Source organism: Pleurodeles waltl, chromosome 8, assembly GCF_031143425.1.
Source record: "Pleurodeles waltl isolate 20211129_DDA chromosome 8, aPleWal1.hap1.20221129, whole genome shotgun sequence".
NCBI lineage: Eukaryota > Metazoa > Chordata > Amphibia > Caudata > Salamandridae > Pleurodeles > Pleurodeles waltl.
The window spans coordinates 532,807,835-532,827,670 of NC_090447.1; the positions used below are offsets into that span (position 1 = coordinate 532,807,835).

The window sequence follows — 19,836 nt, forward strand, 5'->3', positions numbered from 1 at the left end:
CATTTATCATTGCTTGTAGGGTGATATTAAAACAAAATGAAACAGTGTAGATTAATGTAATGTACAAGGCCATTCAAACCGGTGAGGACAATGGAGCTACTCACCAAAAGATGTGCAAAGAATTACAGAAAGATGAAGTCATACCGGACGTGCCACCTCTGAAGACATCGAATAGGAGAACCAATGAGAGATTTCTAAAATAATATGGGGTGAAAGATAGGTGATCTAATGTTTTTTCTGATAGGTTAAAGATAGTGGGGTATAACAAATGTCCAATAGAATTTTGGGGGAATGTACAATGAAAAAAAGGATAAAAGCCCATGACACGGACAGCCATTGGGAATTAGGTAGGGAATGCTATTGATTTTATCCAGAAACTTTGTCACTCTTTTTGGTGACTTATTGGTTCGCTTAGAACCATCCTTGTCCTTAGATTTGCCCATTTTACACTTTGCCTCCTTATGAGGGAAGTGCCCCTTTTTGCCCCAGAGCTGAGTCCTGAGTGAATGGCGATTTGACTGATGTCCTGAAGATGAAGACTGAGCCTGTGCGCTGAACTAAACTTTGGAGGGTAACTATGACAATACAATTGTGATTTGTCTGTTTGCTTTTCCTTTCTAGGTACCAACTGCTTACTTTTGACAGAGACCATAGTTAGATGTTTTCCAAATTGGTGTTCTAAATCGTTTTGCATGAAGCCCAACATGCTAATGCTAATCAGCGGTTAGGACAGGTGTTCACTAAACTGTCGCAAATAGACAAACGACCAAAGCTATGCTTTGTTGAACTGATGCTTTATTGACACTCTGCTAAATTGATCTATGTTCACGCCGTGTTATGTTCTGATGTTTGTGATTCTCGCCTTAATGAAATCTTACCAAAGTTGCCATATTGTGACTATGCTATTATGTTTCTTGGTTTTGTGATTGACGCACCTGCTTTTAGAATTGTAAACAATAGGGAATAAAACTCGTAAAATTCTACTAAACAGGTGTGGTTATTCATGACTACAAGGTCATGGGAGTGTTTTGAATTGATTAATGACTGACTAAAGTGAAATGTATTGTTGTAATAAATATTGATGACATTATTGACGTATTGATTGACATATTGATTAGCTATCTCGTCCTAAGGTGTCTCTCAACTGGGTCAAAAGATTCATTGGCCTAAAACGAGTCCTGATGTGTAATAAATTATCATAAAGGGACGCGGTAACAAGACCATAGTTCCGAAAGGCTGTCCGGAGTGTACAGGAGTTAAGAATTTAGATCTAGCAGTCCACTGATATATAAGTAACGGGGCAAAACAAAAACTATTGACCCAAAGTACCAGACTTTGAAATATGAAGCACAACCAAATGACTCTGTAAACCTATAGTTGGAAGACTTGGGGATAAGTCGTTTCCTCCTATGTGTATTATATTATAAAGAGTGCAGAGTAATAAAAATGAACCTTAGTCTCTCTGGCATGACTGTAGTAGGAGCAGCAATCCGAAGTCACCTGTTGCCGTCTCGCTTACTAATGGGTGACACTTCAAGAACCACACCTGGGCATATTGGGGTTCAGCAGAATTTAGCTAACTTTCAAAATAAGGACGTTTTTGTGAATTAAAAAAAAGCCTTTGTAAGGGTTCCAAGTGTTTGGCCCAATACGCTGTTTTTGGTCTAAAAACCCCCCCAAAAAATTCAAGCGGCAAATAGCAAAATCGATACTCTGGAGCTAAAGGTGATTGAAATAAAGGAAAGGAACCAGACTTTTCCAGAGTTTTAGAATAGTGCTGCTTCCACAATTATATAACCAGGGGGTAAAGATAAAATATTTGAAAATGCAATATCGGCCGCTGATCTGAGGATTCTTTGATCTTGTGCAACTGTGGAATGTTGGGATTAGAAGTAGTTTAAGCCTACTGCATCCAGATAAATGGATCCTCTGAGGCAAATGTCGAAGGTCGTACAGCACTTGGGGAGAAAAACAACAGCAGCAAGAGAGCTGGTTATGAGATCTACATCTAGCAGAAGGGGAAATAAATGTGGATCATCACCAAAACCAGCACAGAGACCCAGGTCTGAATACAATAACTATAGGGTTTCAGGCAGAATCTGCTGGACCTGAAATGAAATACATCAGGTCCATGCCCATCCGACTTAGAAGTTACGCAGAAAGGGTAGACATATGCATTTATTTAGTATACATAGTGAGGGCACTATTGGAGGACATTAAAATAGAGATTCATAAACTACTGAATGATCAACTTAATAAATTGAGTTTTAACAACTTTTGTGACTCCCATGCACGTCTTGCTTGACTTTATGAGCAAGAAGAAGAGCACACTGATAACATTACAAAGTGTTTTTACTATAACCCAACACTAGACTCTTCTGCGACAAAATCGTAGCAGCCAGGTTTTATACTGAGACAGCCTGTGCAATTTTCAATGGCACTCCATATACATCACTCAGAATTTCTATATGACTGAGCACGATATCAGTGTAATCTTATTCATGGATCTTCTCTAATGGCTGTGCCTCCCCTAGGGAATTATGCACAGTGAAGCGACATTGTCACATGTGACTTGGGTTTCTTAGATTAAATCTACTACTCCTGGTTACTTTTACTTACAACACCAATACTTTTCTGTTATTTCAAATAGCAGATCTAAACAGCTGGTATAAATGGACAATTCATCACAATCGTAGACAAATATGAAGACTTCTCTGGTTACCAACCAATCAGCTACTCCACTCAATTCTGTCTACCTACCGAACATGTTTATTAACTTCAATAACGCTCTTTCTGGTAGAGACTATCTAGCAACAGATTCTTCACTTTTTGGAAAAAAGTTAGGTGTCAGACTGGATCTGGAAACGTCTTCGCAGTACCTCTACATGCTGGAAGGTAGAGCCATGCAGGTCCACACTAACACCATTCTACTCCTGAAATGACGTGCAGGGCCTATATAGGTGCCACTCATTTGACGTAGGTTGCTTTATGACTATACGTGCTGCCAGATACAAAGCCCCAAAGGCAAACTGGTAGACAGAGTGCAGATTCCTAGACCGGGGAGGATGGGAGGGATGGTGAGGAACCTGCAGCTAGACAGAGTCTCTACCAAAAAGAGTGTTACTGAAGGTAAGTTCCTTGTTATTCTGATAGAGACTTCTAGCTGCAGATTCCTCACCTTTTGAATAGATAACAAGCAAGACCTATTCGGAGGACGGTTTGTGAATGGACTTAAACCAGAAAGTTCTGCAGGACCGAGCAGGCAAAATGCCCGTCTCTGAAAACCTGACTGTCCACACAATAGTGCTTCAAGAATGTATGGAGGGATATCCATGTACCTGCCTAGCAAATGCTATTGACAGGAACCCTGTGTGCCAACAAAATGGTAGCAGTTGTGGCCCTGGTAGAATGATGGCCAGTGCATAGCCAATTTTAATGCAGAGCTTGATCCAGTGGGACACGGTTCTCCCCTGCACTGCCTTTCCTTTGTTTTGCTCCAGCGAACCCCTCAAAGAGCAAACCTTCCAGCGGTGGTCTTTGGTATGATCCATGTAGAAGCTCAACGTTCTCTTGGCGTCCAAACAATTGAGTCTATACCCCTCCTTAGAAGGGTAAGGCAGATCATAAAATGCCACACTGATCTGGAACAGCATCACAACTCAGCAGGAAGAATGCCCAAGACCTCAGAACTTGTTTATCTGAGAAGAAGGAAGACTATACTGGAATGACAAAAAGATCCTGCAGCTCACCCACCCGCTGTGCCGAGGTGATGGTGATGTGAAACACTGTCTTAATATTAAGGAGCTATAAACGACAGCTGTGAAGTGGTTCAAACAAAGTGCACATCAGAAAATTCAGGACCAGGTTAAGGTCCCATTGGGGCATGACAAAGGGAGAAGGGGGAAACGTGTTGCAGCCCTTTCAAAAACTGCATCCCAACTGCCGACTTTTAACATGAGGGCTGATCTGGAAAACGTAAAAAGACTGAAAAGGCCAAAAGATAACACTTAACTGTGTCCAAACCAAAGGCCTATCAGGTAAGAGGCAGATCAAGCAAAAGAACACAAGAAAACCTGGCCTGGGGGGGGGGGGGTGAGGTGTCATTCTGGAGTGTGCTGCACCAAACCACAAATCTGTCCCAACAACAGGTGTATAGTTTCTTGTCTATCAAAATGACATCAACCACTGACGGAGGAAGGTAAAAGGTGTTCAGCTGTCACCGCTCAATCTCCAGGCATAAATGTTGAAATTGCAAATGCCTGGGTGCAGAACCATGCCCTGTTGTTGCAACAGCAGGTCCTCTGAGAGAGGCAGCCTGATTAGAGGACATATGCTCAAGCCCAAAAGTTCTGGATACAATACTCTCTTGTGCCCAATCCAGAGCTAGTAGGATGACTTGGGGCAGGTTGGTCCTGATCTTCTTCAAAATCCAGAGCAGGAGTGATATTGGCAGAAAGGCATACAGGAGTCCCAAGTCCCACTAAAGGCGGAAGTCATCTCAAAGTGAGAGACACTTTGGAAACTCCAATGCACAAAAGTGCGGACATTGCATGTTCTTTGCGGTGGCGAACAGATTGAGTCAAGGTTCCCCCAATTTGCGGAAGAGATTTTGTACCATCGCTGGGTTAAACTGCTCTTTGTAATCCTCTAGCCACTTATGGCTGAGAATGTCTACCCTGGCATTCAATGATCGAGGGTTCACTACCAGGAAAAGTCCTTGGAGGTCCAGCCATTTCCAGAGGCACAAGGTCTTCTGGCACAGGGTCTGCGAACCCTCACAACCCTGTCTGTTACAGTACCACATAGCGGTGTTGATCTACGTGAGTAACTTACCAGCTTTTCCTTGATGGGCAGAAGAAAGGCTTTTCAACATCAAATCGATGGCCTGTAGCTCCAAGAGGCTGTGGTTGAGCCAGGGTTCCACAGCATACCAGGCCTCTGATCTTCACTTCTCCCAGATGGCTGCCCCAAACCAGAAGCAACACACCTGTCACCAATGTCAGTTCTGGGTGGAGAAAGGAGAGGGGCCTGCTGCTGACCAAACAGCTGTCCAGCAGCCACCACTGCATATCGTTCGCAATCTCCCCTGAAATCTGAACTTAGTGGAAGAGGTCCCTTCGATGTAGGGCCCACTGAGACTTCAGATCCCACTGCAGACCCCGCTTATGCCTCCTGGCGTGTTGACTCACATGATGCAGTAGACCATCAGTCCCAGAAGCCTCCGAGTCAGCATTACTGAAATCTAGGTCAGAGGCTGAAAGATTGGGATCATAGCCTGAATGCCCTGGACTCCTTTTCCTGGTGAAAGGCACAAAACTAAATTGGCTAGGTGGGGCGGGAAGGCCCAGAGAGCAAGCGGTAGCCCTACACTCCTTAAAACAGTTGAGAGCATAGACAGCTTTGTCCCTGAACACACAAGTTCCATCAAATGGCATGTCCTTCAGGGAGGACTAGACATCCCTGGAGAACTGTCAATAGCAGCCGTACATGGTGGCAAATGCCAATGCTGGCGCTTATGGCCTGACTGATGGAATCGGTGGTGTTCAAGCCACAATGAATCTTGAACCTGGCAGCACCACAACCATCTTGAAACACTTGTGAAGATCTTCGGCGAAGATCTTCGGCACACTGTGGACGACTTGTGCCACTGAATCCCAAAAGGAGTGGAAGTAGTGTCCCAACAAACAGCTGATGTTAACAGAGCAGAGTGGCAAGCTGGTAGAAGAAAGGACACATATGCAGAATATTTCCACTCGCTTATTTCCCTTTCGGGAGAGTGGTGGGAAATTTGTAGCTGGTGGAAGCCTGAACCACTATGCTTTTGGGTGATGGGTACATGGAAAGAAAAGCTGGGTTGCCTGGATTCAGGGGATGGTGACTAGCAATTTTTCAACTGACCGGTGGGCGGAGGACAGTTTGGTCCAACCGCCCAATAATGTATCTGTTAGAGCAATGTTGAAAGAAGAAGGGGCTCCAAAGTTGTCTGTCCTGGTTGAAGGACAGCAGCCAAACCATTCATCTCCAAGGTGAGGAGCTGGAGGTCAAGTACTTTGGCTGCCCTACACACCACCATGGTGTAAGAAGCAGATTCGTCTGTGGCCTGTTCAGGGGGGGAAAAAGACTTCTTTTAAGTCCTTGCACCAATTGTCATCCTGTTAGGGTTGAAGGATCATGGGTCATAGCCATTATCCAAATATGTCCCAAAAAGGGAATGCAGAGAGTGTTGCTAACTTTGTGGTAATTCAAATGGAGGAAGCAGCGCCTCGGGTGGATTTGAGCATGGCACTGGTTGAGACCAGACCAGTGTCTGAGAGAAAAACTGGGAAAACCTCCTCAGTCGAAGTCAGAATCAGTGGCAACGTGCCTATGGCCGGCATGGGTCGAGGTGCTGGAAGCAGGGTCAGAACAAGAGCTGGAGGAAAGACAGTCTCAGCTGGAGCTGAGAGCAAAGCCACCATTGGTGTCCCAGGGGGAAGGCCTCTCTGCCGAATGCACACCAGAAGGAATTAGTAGAGATACAAAGAGAAGGAGCATGGCTGCGCTGAACCCTTCGGTCTGACGAAGCATGACTGAAGGGCCTGGAAACTTGGGTTGTGCCGGAACCAGCTACATGATCAGCTCAGACACAGGCATATTTCGGGAGAAAGAAATGTGGGGCCACCCCTGCACCTACTCAGGTGAATGCAAGTGAAGTGATGAAGTGGAGTCGAGCTTTGATTTCTTGTGCTTTGTTTGCTTACCTGAGAGCTTGGAGCTAGACAAAGACCAACCTCTGGAGTGGCACCTTCGACTACGGGAACGCAACTGAGGTCGAACCTTGGATGCAGAGAGTGACATGAAATAGACCCAGGAGTTTTATGCTTGGCAGCATAAAGTTTCACCTTGTTTTTCCTGATGGCCTTTGGGTTCATTAACGCACAGATGCTGCAGACTTTGTAGACATGCCTCGACCGCAGGCACCATAGTCACACCTCGTAGGGATCTGTCACACACACTTTTGTTTGTGACAGCCCCTACTGGGCTTTAAAGTTGTAATTTTAGGAGGTGACACCCCTTGCACACTGAAAAATATTTGTGGAAAACAGTGATGATAAGTGTCTCTCAGAGACGAGATAGGGAGCCCCGGATCTGCCTCTGACAGCACAGATAGAAATTAACTGATGTCAGCACACAGGAGTGTCACCTATACAGGCCCTGCATGTAGTTCCTGGAGTGGAACGATGTAGGTGTGAAGCCGCAAGGCTGTACCTTCTGGCACACAGAGGTACTGCTAAAAAGTTTATGGATCCAACCTCACACTAGGGAATATTGAAAAAGTGAATAATCTATGGCTAGAAGTAATTCTCTATCAAAATACTGTGTTCTTCCTTTGATTTAACAGTAACTCTGCATGGGATTAAGAACATGGGAGTATCCACTGTTCCATCCACAACTCATTAGCCATCTCTGTTTTTGACATAGTGGATTAAAGTAAACTAACAGAACATAAAATGGCCCTCCCTCTGCAGGTCAACTATTTTTTAAGCTACTCTCCTACAACCCCTCTGAACCTTCTCAAAGAGCCCTCTCAAAGAAAGACCCTCAGTCTGCCTGTGGCCCACCTTTGCTTAGTGGCACCATCAAATAAACCATGGGCATACGTGACCTCCTGTGTTCTGCAGCCTTTTCATTGTGGTGTAATGGCATGGTATATAGTTTCATATGCTGTCATTTTATTGGAAGGGCTAATGTTATGAACATGGTAATTTTGCATAACTTGAATTGGAAGTAATACCAGAAATAATATTTGAGTGCAGACAGGGTGCTTGCGAGCATAGAATGCACACTTTTCTGCATGAACAGTATTCATGGAACCCTGGTGACCATGACAGTTAACTGCAAACTGTGCACTCATCTGCAGGCCCGCCTCTCTTTTCCATGGACAAATGGTCATGAAATAGTATAGCCAGTCTTTCCTAGTGCAACGGGAAAAATGTACAGTAAGGTGATGTACATTCCGAAGAATAATGTTACAGCCTGTTCTTTTCATGAGTCAATAAGAGCTTTCAAACGAGAAGCAGTAAAAAATGAATAAGCAAAAAATAAAAATGTATTATTGCGCTCCGTCAGCAATAACTCAACAAACTGCTATTGTTGCCTTTATAAACAAAATACAGACTGGTAGGGTTTCATTTACCTGCTCTGGGTATAAAATTTAGAAATGTCCTCTCTGTGCCAAGAATTGCAGAGTTTATACGGGGGACTACATTAGGCTGGTCCATCAAGAAATCTACCACGTCCATACGATCGTCTAAAAGGCCCTGTTGGAATAAAATACACATTAAAATGGAAATGGCAATCATGAAACGTAATATCGCAAAATAAGCATATATTTAATTATAATGCAACACCTGCATTCTCTATGTTCACATACAGAGTTGCAAACTTTTTTTTTCTAGAAAATAAACTTTATACAATCCAATGGCAAACGGAAGTTCAACTATTCAGCTATTCTCAGTAGGTAGTTAGAAAATCGGAAATTATAAAACTGCATCAACTTTTTCAAACTACAATAACGGCAAGAAACAGCCCATGAGGCCCCTCTTCTCAGGGTGCTGTGAGAAGTATAAAAAACTTTTCATTTTACTGAAACAAGTATCGGCAAATCCAATAGGTTTGCTCTCTGTATTACATGCTATTGGATGTGCAAATTCTTGTTGGTCAACTGGGACATAAGCTTAGACTAAAACTTAACTTAAAATGAATGGCACACAAAAAAGGTCCCCGCCCTTTGTTTAGCATCTTGTTATTCTAGATGATTTCTGTGCTCCCTGTAGTGTTGGGGGCCCTAGGCCCTCATGCTACTGAAATCACTGACGCAGACACTGTAGCATGGTCATAAGAACTGGCACGTGCACGTGTGCCCAGCCCTTTTTATTGGCAGGGTCACTTCACTGGTGACCCCTGTGTTGGGTTGGTGTGGGGTGTGAATGTAAGGACAGTCCTCAACTGCTCGCAAGAGTCCTCAGTTGTGTTGCTCTTCTTCCGCTTGCGCACCTATGATGGAGTTGATCTGTGGTGTGACTGGTCTGTCACACTCCTCTTCTCGTCCTTTCTCGTTGTGGCATTGTGCCACGCTCTCTTCACCTTTTCCTCCTTGGTGTGGCGTCGTGCCACAGGTCGCACGTTGCGTCACATGGACCTTCCGCTGCACCTCTGCCGGTGCATCTTGCTCTTCGTCCTCGATGTGGCCTTGTGCCACAGCTTGCATGCTCTGTCATGTGTACCTATCACTGCACCTCAGCCAGTGCATCTTGCTTGGTCACAGCCTGTCGCAGGCTGAGTCCTGTCAGTAGGACTTGATCGCCTCTTCTGGCAGACCTCTCGCCGCTCTGGTCCGTTCAGGGATCGTCTTGGTGGACCCCTCTGTGGCAGGAGGTCACTTTTCTCTTCCTCCGAGTCCTCGATTGATGGCGCCACTCTTGTGCCTCGAGACTGTGCTGTTGCAGCGCTCACTTCTGCCTCCATCTGCATGGCAGAGTCGGTCAGTTCTGCTGACCTGCTCATCGATGGGCCAATGATGGCCATCTTCTGTTGCTGTGTGGACGGCTGGCACGGCCTCTTGTCCCGTGCGTTACTTCATGCTCTCGGGTGCTCTCTTCATCTTCTCAGGCTTCTGTCTGTGTCGTCATGTTCTCCTGCGCAGCTATCTGCGCACCTGTGACATAGTCTCTTTTTCACTTCAGGGCGTCCTTTGCTGACGCCTGTCGTGTCCATCTCGTGTCTTGCAGTGATGTCCATCACTGCAGGGGACCTGTGATGTTCCTTTGGCGGTGGACGGCCACCCGCGGCTGCGCAGGCCATGCTCACTCTCCTAGTGCCTCACGTGCACTTAAGTCAATTTCTCACCGTTGCAGCTTGGCTGGGACAGCTAGTGTCTTCTCCTTCGCTGTGCAGCGTCGTACACGTCGTTTCCATCTTCTGTGTCGTTTCCGTCAGCGGCCGTCACTCTCGGGGGTGTTGCTGTAAACTTGCCTTCAACACAGCTTGTTTACCTGGTAAAATAGAAACAAGGGTGCAGTACCTACTTTGGCCACTAGATGCCAATTTTGCACTTCTTTCCAGCTGGAAGACAGTCTTTCCTCCTCGGGGCCTCGTTTATTGAAATCAGACGCCGGAGAGGAGCCATGCTTCCCGGGAGGAGTTCATCAAACCAGAGGGGGCTGCAGGTAAGTGCTATTTTCTCCCTTTTATCTCCATATCTCTACTTTTTTTTCTTTCTGTCCTCCTTTATCAATCTTTTTTTTTTTTTTTTTTTTTTTTTTTAGCCAAAAGGCACAGCCTCGTGCTCGCAGTGGGCAAAAACTCTGGGCAGTGCACATTGTTGTTTCAAGCCTCACGGTGTGGAGGCAGGAAAACTGGTGGGGTCAGCGTTGTTGTTGCAGGCCGTCGTGGGCCTGTTTTGCAATTCCCCCTGACCTCTGACGTGGGTTTGGGGTGGGGTTCTGGGCACTTTTCTTCATCTTTGGTGCACGTCACTTAAGCAGAGAGGGGGCGGCCCTGGGCATTTCTCTTTCTTCTTGTGGTGCATGGCAGCTTTCCACACAGCAGTACCTTTTCTCGCGCGGCAGCAGCATTTCACATGCTGGGGGCCGCGTTATCTTTTTGGGGGTGGATGGGGGTGGCTGGCCCTGGCCAGTTTTTGATGCTCTTTTTTTGTTTTTCTTTTTCAATACTTCACAGTGCGCAACAGCACAATTTGCCCTCTTAATGCGCGGCAGCAGCAACCTTCCTTCACGCTGTGGGCCGCTCTTCAGCTGACACACGGGGGGATAGCTCTGGGCATTTTCACTTGGTGTGGACAGCACCCTCGCGGCCTTGGGCACTTCACTTGGTTGGTGAGTGTTAGCACCAACGCACTTCTCACTACGCGGCAGCAGCTGTTTTCACAGTGCTGTGGGGCGTTTTTGGTTTTCACTCACAAAGGGGGGGGGGGGGGGGCAGCAGCCCTGGGCACTTCGCGCCTCGTTCGGTGCAGGGCAGCACCGTAGCGCTTTCTTCTTCGCGGTGACCGCAGCCGTATTGGCAGTGCTGCGGCCGCTATGTATTCTATGATGAGTCACCAGCACCTACCAACTCCCCATGCACCAGCGGGGCTGGTGCTGCGACGCGCCTCCCTCTCCCTCGTACTGCTCTTCCTGCGCCAGTCGCTGTCATGCCGGCAGAAGACATGGGGATGCCTTATGCAGAGGCATTCCTTTCCTCCATGACCAACCTCAAAATTCCTGCCTGCAGCCACGTGGGGTTGTTGTATCCACTCGTCGCCATTGTAGTGTTGGTGGCCCTAGGCCCTCATGCTACTGAAATCACTGACGCAGACACAGTAGCATGTCCATAAGAACTGGCCACAGGCATGTGCGCCCGGCCCTTTTTATTGGCAGGGTCACCTGACTAGTGACGCCTGTGTTGGGTGGGTGTGGGGTGTGAATGTAATGCCAGCCCTCAGCCGAGTGGCTAGTTAAAGACTAGAACGTGTCCAGCAGGACACTACACTCCCCAGAACTCTGGGCAGCTAACAGACTGATTAAAACATGGGGCTATGGTGTAACGGTAAACAATACAAAAACATTAAGAACACCGTTTCAACATGGCGACCATGTTTACAATCATCTGGACAGCGGCACAGGAGCATTGTGGAGCACACGCTGACAAAGCATTCTGAAGATAGTTGTTGCAGGAATTATCCATTTTCAGAAGCTTTAGTCAATGCTTCCTCCCCAGTACTTTTGCAGCTCGCAGAGTGCAAAATAGTCACTCGTGCAGCCCAATGGAGACTGAAGTACATACTCAAACAGCCAAAAGACAACCTAGGACACAAAAGTACTCCGTAGGATGATCCTAAAACTGAAATACAATAACGCAAGCATATAAGCGAATGTTCTTCGGCAAAGCCAATTTCTGAAGAAGAAAGACTCAGTTGAAGTAATTATAAAATACAAAAATGCTAGCCACAAATGGTGAAAGTGCCTTGCATGTCAAATCTAAAAATGGTACATAGATGTTAGCACTGTAGAAATTACTGGTCAACAAACAATAAAATTACTGGCAATCATTTACTAGGGGATCACCGTCGAATGTATTACTTTTCTTCTAGGTTAGTAAAGATTTGAAAAACATGTAACAACTGTCCCCTACTCCTACAACTACCTTTTGTGGAACTGTGTTCTCCTTATCAGGCTGAGAAGCCAAAAAGAACCCAAAAAAATCCAAACTAACCAACAAACGCTAAATTCTGTCAAAGGATGAAGTTCCTGATTTGCTGTTCTTTGACAGCAAATTGATGTTTTAGCATTTACAATAACTACATGTCTAACATGCCCATGAATGCATGCGAACAAAAGCATATCCTCAAAACAAAAACTTCCAATAAGCAAGGGATAGTGATACAAAACAGAATTAAGAAATTGAGTATTCTGACCTACAAGCAAGAATGGATTTTGACCAGGAAGTCTGAATATGTTTTATGCCCCGTTTAATTTCAAGGGACAACCGTGCAAACATCCTGATTTTCATGGAAAAATACAGACGAGCATCGTACTCTTTTTTTACAATAACTTTTTTTCTTCTAAAATAAACCACAATTATCTAAAAAAACACAAAAACAAAAAACTCTGCACCCTACCGCGAAATTTTTACACGTATAAACATGTTTAAGTCACAGTCAAAGGCAAATGACCCTAGTACTTACATATTTTGACATTTTTCATTACTACAGTTTCACTTGCTCAGATGAAAGGTCAGATCTGCTAATAACTGTTTCAATCACATTTCTACACTTGTGCTGAGGCGATCTGCACAGTTTTAGAAACCCCTTCCCTGCTCTCCTCTCTGAGTATGTGACAGGACAGGTGATGCCATTAGTCTGGACAATAATTCCGTGTATGAGAGAGACTATTTAAATGGCCCGCCGGTGTATCTTTAGATTGAGGTTCCACTTCCCTCCTCTGATTAAAACATATGATCGGGTTCTGCAAGTGTCTGCAATTCAGTCAGACCAAATCAGAAGAAAGGTCTACGAGGAAGCAGCAACTTCTATGGAATGCGGTCTCAAATCAATCCTACTGTGAGAACCCGCACACGGTATACTTATAAAACTCTCTATTGTATAGTTACAGAGCATCAAACACACATTCCTAAATAGGTCACTATCATGATGACTGTCGACTTTCAGAGAAAAAAGCAACTTGTCAACTGATCAACCGCGGTTCATGCCCTCACCTTGAAATTAGGGAAACAGAATTAGATAGTTACATCTGTTAAGTGCTGTGAGTACGGCACAGTCCAATATGGAGGCAGGCACAGCTCACAATTCTGTGGGAAACCCCTTACAGTAGTCATTCAACTGACAGACGGTGGGAGAAAGAGGCCTATGATGATATGACCATTATTCCCTGGTGCCAGAGGTGTGAGCCTCAAGCCCAATGTCAGAGGTGGTTTATCACCTGAAGCAGTACCTTGAGGTTGCTACAGTGAGGGCTCTGGCTTGAGCTATCAGCTTCCTTAGAGCTATGCCCTCTCATTACAACTAATCATCATAGGTGAACGAGTCTTTAGACAAGTGAAATTGGCTCCGAGTTGAAGATGCTCACATAAGAACTTTTTAAAGGCTAACGCGTTTGAAATGATGCTGACATCACCCTAAATAGCCGTTGCCATGGTGCACTGTCTTCACTGTGGTCAAGAATATATATTTTACTAAAGAGATTCATTCACGTTATTTTAAGCATACTTTGTCAGGAAAGGATCTATAATCTGGCCAATTTTTAGTTTTCACAAGATGGATAAGCTATTTAAAAAATATCTCCAACAAGGTAAGAATATTAAATCAAGTGTATCACACTTACTAAACCCAAAATAGCATACATTTTATCTGCATCAAATTCCAAATGGGGAAAAAAAAACTTAGGCTAATTTCTATTTTCTTCTTCTACTTTCAGGTGGCATTGTGAACTTCCTACTTGAATGGCAGTGGCATCCCTCAAAAACTGTTGAATCTCTGACTCCCTCATATGTAATTCATGAGATCGTTAGTCTACCTTTTGGTTGTTTTTACCTGGTGTAGACGAGAGAGGCTGATACTCATGAAGGATGAATGGGAACTATGCAAGCCACAGAGCACATCTTGAGAGCAACGGCTGAGAAATATTTTGTCGAGAACTGGATCAATTCTGAATATCAGGAATGTACTGCCAATATATGTTTCTTATTCAGTGGTATTCTTCAATATTTTTCTATAGGTCCATAAGAACACTTTGACCTTGCCAGTGAGTTTTTCTTCTATGACAAATGCTGATGTATTTAGGATATCACAGAATTCACAGCTATGTAGGCATACAACAGGCATCTACTTGTCCATTTTGGTTTCTTAGAGAATTTTGTGGGTGACCAATATCTTCTCCAACTTGTGCAACACTGCCTCTCTAGACCTAGTATCTAGCTATTCTACTTCCTGCCAGTAGGTCGACTTAGTTTCTATGATCAATGTCGGCAAAGCTTTTTCCAGGATGTCATACTGGTAACTACTCAGAGGAGAAGTGTGGTTTCTCAGCATGCCCCAAGTCCTGGCCCATCAGGCAGCAAGCAACTTTCTATTCCACAAGTCTATTAACCGCTTGGAAATATATCAACTCAAGGAGGATGACGTTAGTTGAAACCACCCAAGAATGCCCCTACCTATGCCAACTTCACAAACGTGGTATGACAGGATAGAGAATCAGTATCCATTGGTCCAGTAGCTTGAGGCCACATTTTAAAATACAGTCAGAATATTCTGGGGGTAAGACCCTAAATGTTGGCTTGAAGATGGCCAGTTGTAGCCAGACCTGTCACAGTCACAACTCATCTTCCCATCATGGCTGAAGAACTACCCCTAACCGCGTGACCCACCCTCACTACAGTCAAAACCATACTGCTACCATGAAGACCAGCCACTTGTAGGCCCCATTTGACCCCCTGTCACCACAAAGCCTTCATCTAAGAACTTTTATGGATTACTGAAGCACTAACACCCACTCTCAATGCCTCTAACTCAGACACATTTTTGGACACATGAAAACACGCCACTGTCACGCCCCTGCTCAAGAAACAATTGGCTGACCCAGCCACAATCTCCAACTACAGACCTTTCTCCCTCCTACCATACCCAGCCAAGATTTTAGAGAAACTAATCAGCCGATCCCTCACTGGCCACCCTGGCAACCACCAGACCTAAATGTCAAGCAGTCCGGATTCAGGCCAACCACAGTACAGAAACAGCACTCATTACGCCACAGCCTTCAACTGCATGATCTTTGACAGAGCAGAAATGGCAGGCTACATTCTTCTGGACCTCTCTGCAGCATTTGACACAGCCTCACACGTCATACTCATCAGGTGTCTGCATGAGATTGGCATCCAAAGACCTGCTCTTCACTAGATCAGCTCTGTCTTATGAGTTAGAAGACAAGCTGTCAGTCTGGCACTGTACTCCTCAGAAGTCTGCAAACTCATCTGAAGAGTGGCTCAAAGTTCATCAGTGAGTCCCATCCTCTTCAACGTATACATGCTCACTCTGTCATCCACGCACGACATCGACATCCTCTCCTTTGCTGACGATACGCAACTCATACTCTCCCTCTCAGACAAAATGATCAACATGAGAAAAAAAGGTCACCAACTGCATGAACCAAGTCTCTAGCTGGATAAAAGCAATCTGTCTCAAGCTCAACACCTACAAGACAGAAGTAGTGATTTTCGAAAAGAACATCTTGCCATGGAACTATAACTGGTGGCTGTCTGAACTGACCCACACCCAGCACCCACAGCAGGAGACTCAGAATCATCACTGAAAGCAAACTGGACATAATTGGACAAGTCAATCTACCCTAGGCAGGGCTAGGTGCACAAATAACCACTGCTCAGCACCAGGCTACACTTGTGGTTGATAGTGAGCTTTATGAATATGTATAACATAACATAACATTCGTCTTTGGCACCGGTGGCTACAACATCTACCAATGGCAGGGCTCTGGGAATGGCTCCCTTCATTACAGCCTTTACATGATCTTTGACTCACCTGACTTCTTCCTATTCAATGCAAGTGGTGGTGAGGAGATTGAAAGATGTAATTGGTTGGGTTTTTTAGGACCAGAAAAATAAGCAACGTGGAACTGGTACTTTTCAAGGTCCACAACCCACCACTCCATGAATAATGTTGAATGGGGAGGCTGAACTGTAATAGACAGTCTGCGATTGTAAACATGTGTGGAGAAGGTGGCAGATCCAAAGTATGTTTCTTTCTCTATTTGTATCACCAAAGGTTGGTGTCACCAGTTTGTCGCCTGGAGCAGCTGATATCTATGGCCACGTACATATCCTTGTTTGTATGATGTATTGCATGATAGTTTGGGCCAGCAATCACTCTATGGCGTCCTGAAAGGCTGGTTATTTTTTCACCATCACAGCTACTTACTTCTGTGCTTCAGAAGCTTGCATAATGCCTTGATCCAAGTGTGTCCTCTAAGTAATTATCACAAGAGGGATGTTGTGCACACAGACATTTGGAGGGGCATGCTGTGACTTCACATATTGCACCTTACCTCCACAGAGAACACAACAAAAATACTAGAAAAACTAGAGGCATGTTATGATAAATTCACACGTTTTGGAATGCAGAATGAATGTGTTCTCTTGAAGCGGCTGAAGAGAGAGGCACAGAGTCAAGTGTGGTGTTTCCTTTCATTGCAGGCATAGATTAATAGATCTTACTGATGTTGAAAATGCAAGACAGGCCAACCAATACCTCAGGGATGCATAGCTGTTTGGTGAGACTCCAAAGCTCCATCATTTATGCCTGTAAAATTTGTTTTTCAGGCCCCCATACCTCAAAGAACAACGACAGAAACCTGGCAAGAATATCACTGACAGTTTTAAACCTAACACTTAGTACACATCTGTAGAAGATTTAGTTCGTTTGTTGCTTGGCAATGCAGTCAGTTACTTGTGTGGCACTCCTTGATAAACACCTTCATCTCTGTTGCTGTGCGAATGTGAGACACTGTACCTGTAAAGACTGCTTTGAGCAGTAAGAGATAAAGGCCATCTTATGCACATCCAGGTAGTCCTAAGCTTGAGTTGCAGCAATACTGTGTACAATTGGCTTGCCAATGTGACACTCGCAATGGCCCAGTGTTGATGAGGGTCATAACCTTGACCTATTGAATCTTTAGTCGGTACGTGGGGTCACGTGCTTCTTGGGAGGCTGCAGAACATGAGCAACTTGACATTAACTTCATCATCTTACAAGTTCTCAGTTAAAGACTATGAGGGGCAGTGTTCTGTCAGGTCCTGGAAGTTCCAGGCAGCCTCGCTGCATTTTTGCTGTCCCTTTGTGTTTGTGCCACTTGTCCGTCGAGTGGCTCACCTTTGCATGAGCGGTGTATTTGCATCCCTATGCTGGGTATTGTGCTCCCTGAGGTGCATTTCAGACACAATAATTTCAGACACTACGGCCTTTTTATGACTCGTCTTTTGAGGGAGTTAAGTGATTAGATTACAGATGGAAGATAAAACCATGTGTTCGTTTTCGGCTTTCAGATGGCAATTTAGATTCCAAAAAGATTAATGAATAAGTATACACTCTCCAGAAAAGCTCATATTTGTTGCAATTAACAGACAAGGAGTGAAGATAATTTGTAGATGGGCTGCAAAAAAAATTAAGATGTTTAAATGTTTTCCATTTTAAGGTCACATGCGAAAGAAACATCTGAGAAAGTGGAGTGTTAGAAAATAGATTAGCTTACTATTATGTAAAGGATGGCAAGTGTTAAGTGTATTTTCAGTGCTCGAATGTAGAAGATGCGAGCTTCAGGTACAGAACTTCTGTGAAAATTATGTAGAATTTAATTGTCTCTTGCACAGGGATGGAACCCGGTAATTGACCTTTTTCACTAGCTGTGTAATGGTGTATAATAGATTACTAAAATGCATTCACTGAAAAATAACATTTCTTGGTGTTCCATCTGAAAAATTACTTTAGGCAGAGCATGTTATGTTTTGATGTGTCAGAAGCTACTTGTGTTAACTGTGTACGCATATGATCTCATCCGTTTATCAACAATGTTTTTGTCGGAGTTACATAGTGCAGAACTATTGATTGATAAGTGACTATTAACAGATGTATCATGGAGAAGCAATTGCTTTTCTAGCGTTTCTAGTATAGCAAACTGTTATGTTCATTGGATGAGATCATCAATGAGGTCATTTGAGATGCCATCATTTATGTCATCAATGATGTCATTTAACATGTCATGTTTGATGTATTACGTGAGGTCATAAACAGTGTTTGGGGAGGGGGCAAGTTATAGTTACCTCACTGAACTATAACTGGTGAATTCAGTGCGTTTATTTTTAAACAATAGTTTTTAACTCATTTTAACCCTTAACTGTGAAGTCACTTTAACCTTTGATTTTTCAGTGAATTTCTGCTTTTTTTTTTCTTTTTGCCATACGCAGTGGGAGTTGGCACAGATTCACCCTCATATGAGTAGCCTGTCCTCCGTGGTCAGGTTGCTGCCTCTGCTCCGTCCATAAAGTCCTTGGTTTTCGGTCTGCTTGCAGGCCCTTTCACTCCTATCCTACGTGGTTAACTTGCTACCTCTGTTAGCCTGTCCTCTGTGGTCTGCTTGCCCCCCCCCACCCCTTCCTATCTGCATGCCCTGGCCCCCCCTCCAAACGGTGGGGCACGGGCATACAGGTTTCATGCACACAAGTTCATGCACTCCTTCAGCAAGTTTCCCTCCCTCTTTCTAATCTTTATACAACTTCACTTACCGCATACTTGCCTTTACAAAGCTCACATCAAGGTCCTAAGTTGTCAGGGACAAGCTTTTGTTGTTGATCATACCTTCCAATGATGCTCAGGTCTTATAGGTCATTCTACCCTGGGGGGTATATTGTTAAGGTTAAGCCTCCTTTTCACCATTGCCAGGCGTAGCAAGCAACATTTCATCCCCGGCTTGAGACAAATCTAGTTTTCTCACTCTTTTTTGACTTCGATAAGTAAAAGCCTAATTTCACACTTAGCACATCTGATCTCCTTCTTGTCAAGCTCGGGCCGCATTAGTTTACAAATTATCATAACTAGCCTTGTAATTTATAACAAGGCAATATCAATTAATTTGTTCCTGGATTTCTTGTTTTTGGGGTGGGGAAAAAAAAGCCCAGCAGAAAGGACAGTGATTGTATTTGGACCGTTCTGCCAGAAGCTTTATTAGAGCGTCCTAACACATGCGTACTTTTCTAGCATTTATTTGGTCAGAAATTGAACCAATGAAGTTCTTGAGCTATGAAGTCTTCCAGCCCCCATAACTTTTTCAACTTCATTCACATGACATTTTCTGAGTGCTTAAGGAATATTTTATCCTGTCTTTTACTCCGAGAAATGCAGTACTAAAACTTTAGAAAACCTGGGTTTTTCAAGATAACCCTGATGGAAGAGGGGCAGACGTGAAAGATTATCGTTTATTTTTTAATCTCTTTATTGAAGTTTACAGCGGCAAAACACAATAGAACTGAACAAAGTGGGGTTAGCACACATGCCCCGTATTTACAACGCAAGAATTCACTCGGTACACACATTTGGTGTCAGCAGGACATCACATATTTCCCCGGCCTGGAAGTGTTCCCCTTCCAGGGTAATACTGTGTCACCAGCAACCTTAGCATGGGCACTTTAAAACCAGGGCAAACCACTGGGTCCCTCTGTCGCTGATGAGTGTGTGGCTCTGCCAGTCCATAACACGGGGGCGTGTCTCTGCAA

At 44.4% G+C, this 19,836-nt stretch overlaps 1 protein-coding gene across 1 annotated transcript in view; it reads right to left on the bottom strand.

Moving 5' to 3' along the window:
* UGGT2 (UDP-glucose glycoprotein glucosyltransferase 2) overlaps positions 1-19,836 on the bottom strand; it is a 1,372,316-nt gene that overhangs the window by 631,196 nt on the left and 721,284 nt on the right. The window contains exon 18 of the mRNA XM_069204567.1: positions 8,177-8,300. Within this exon, the coding sequence (XP_069060668.1) occupies positions 8,177-8,300 (124 nt within the window). The remainder of the gene's footprint in view (positions 1-8,176; positions 8,301-19,836) is intronic.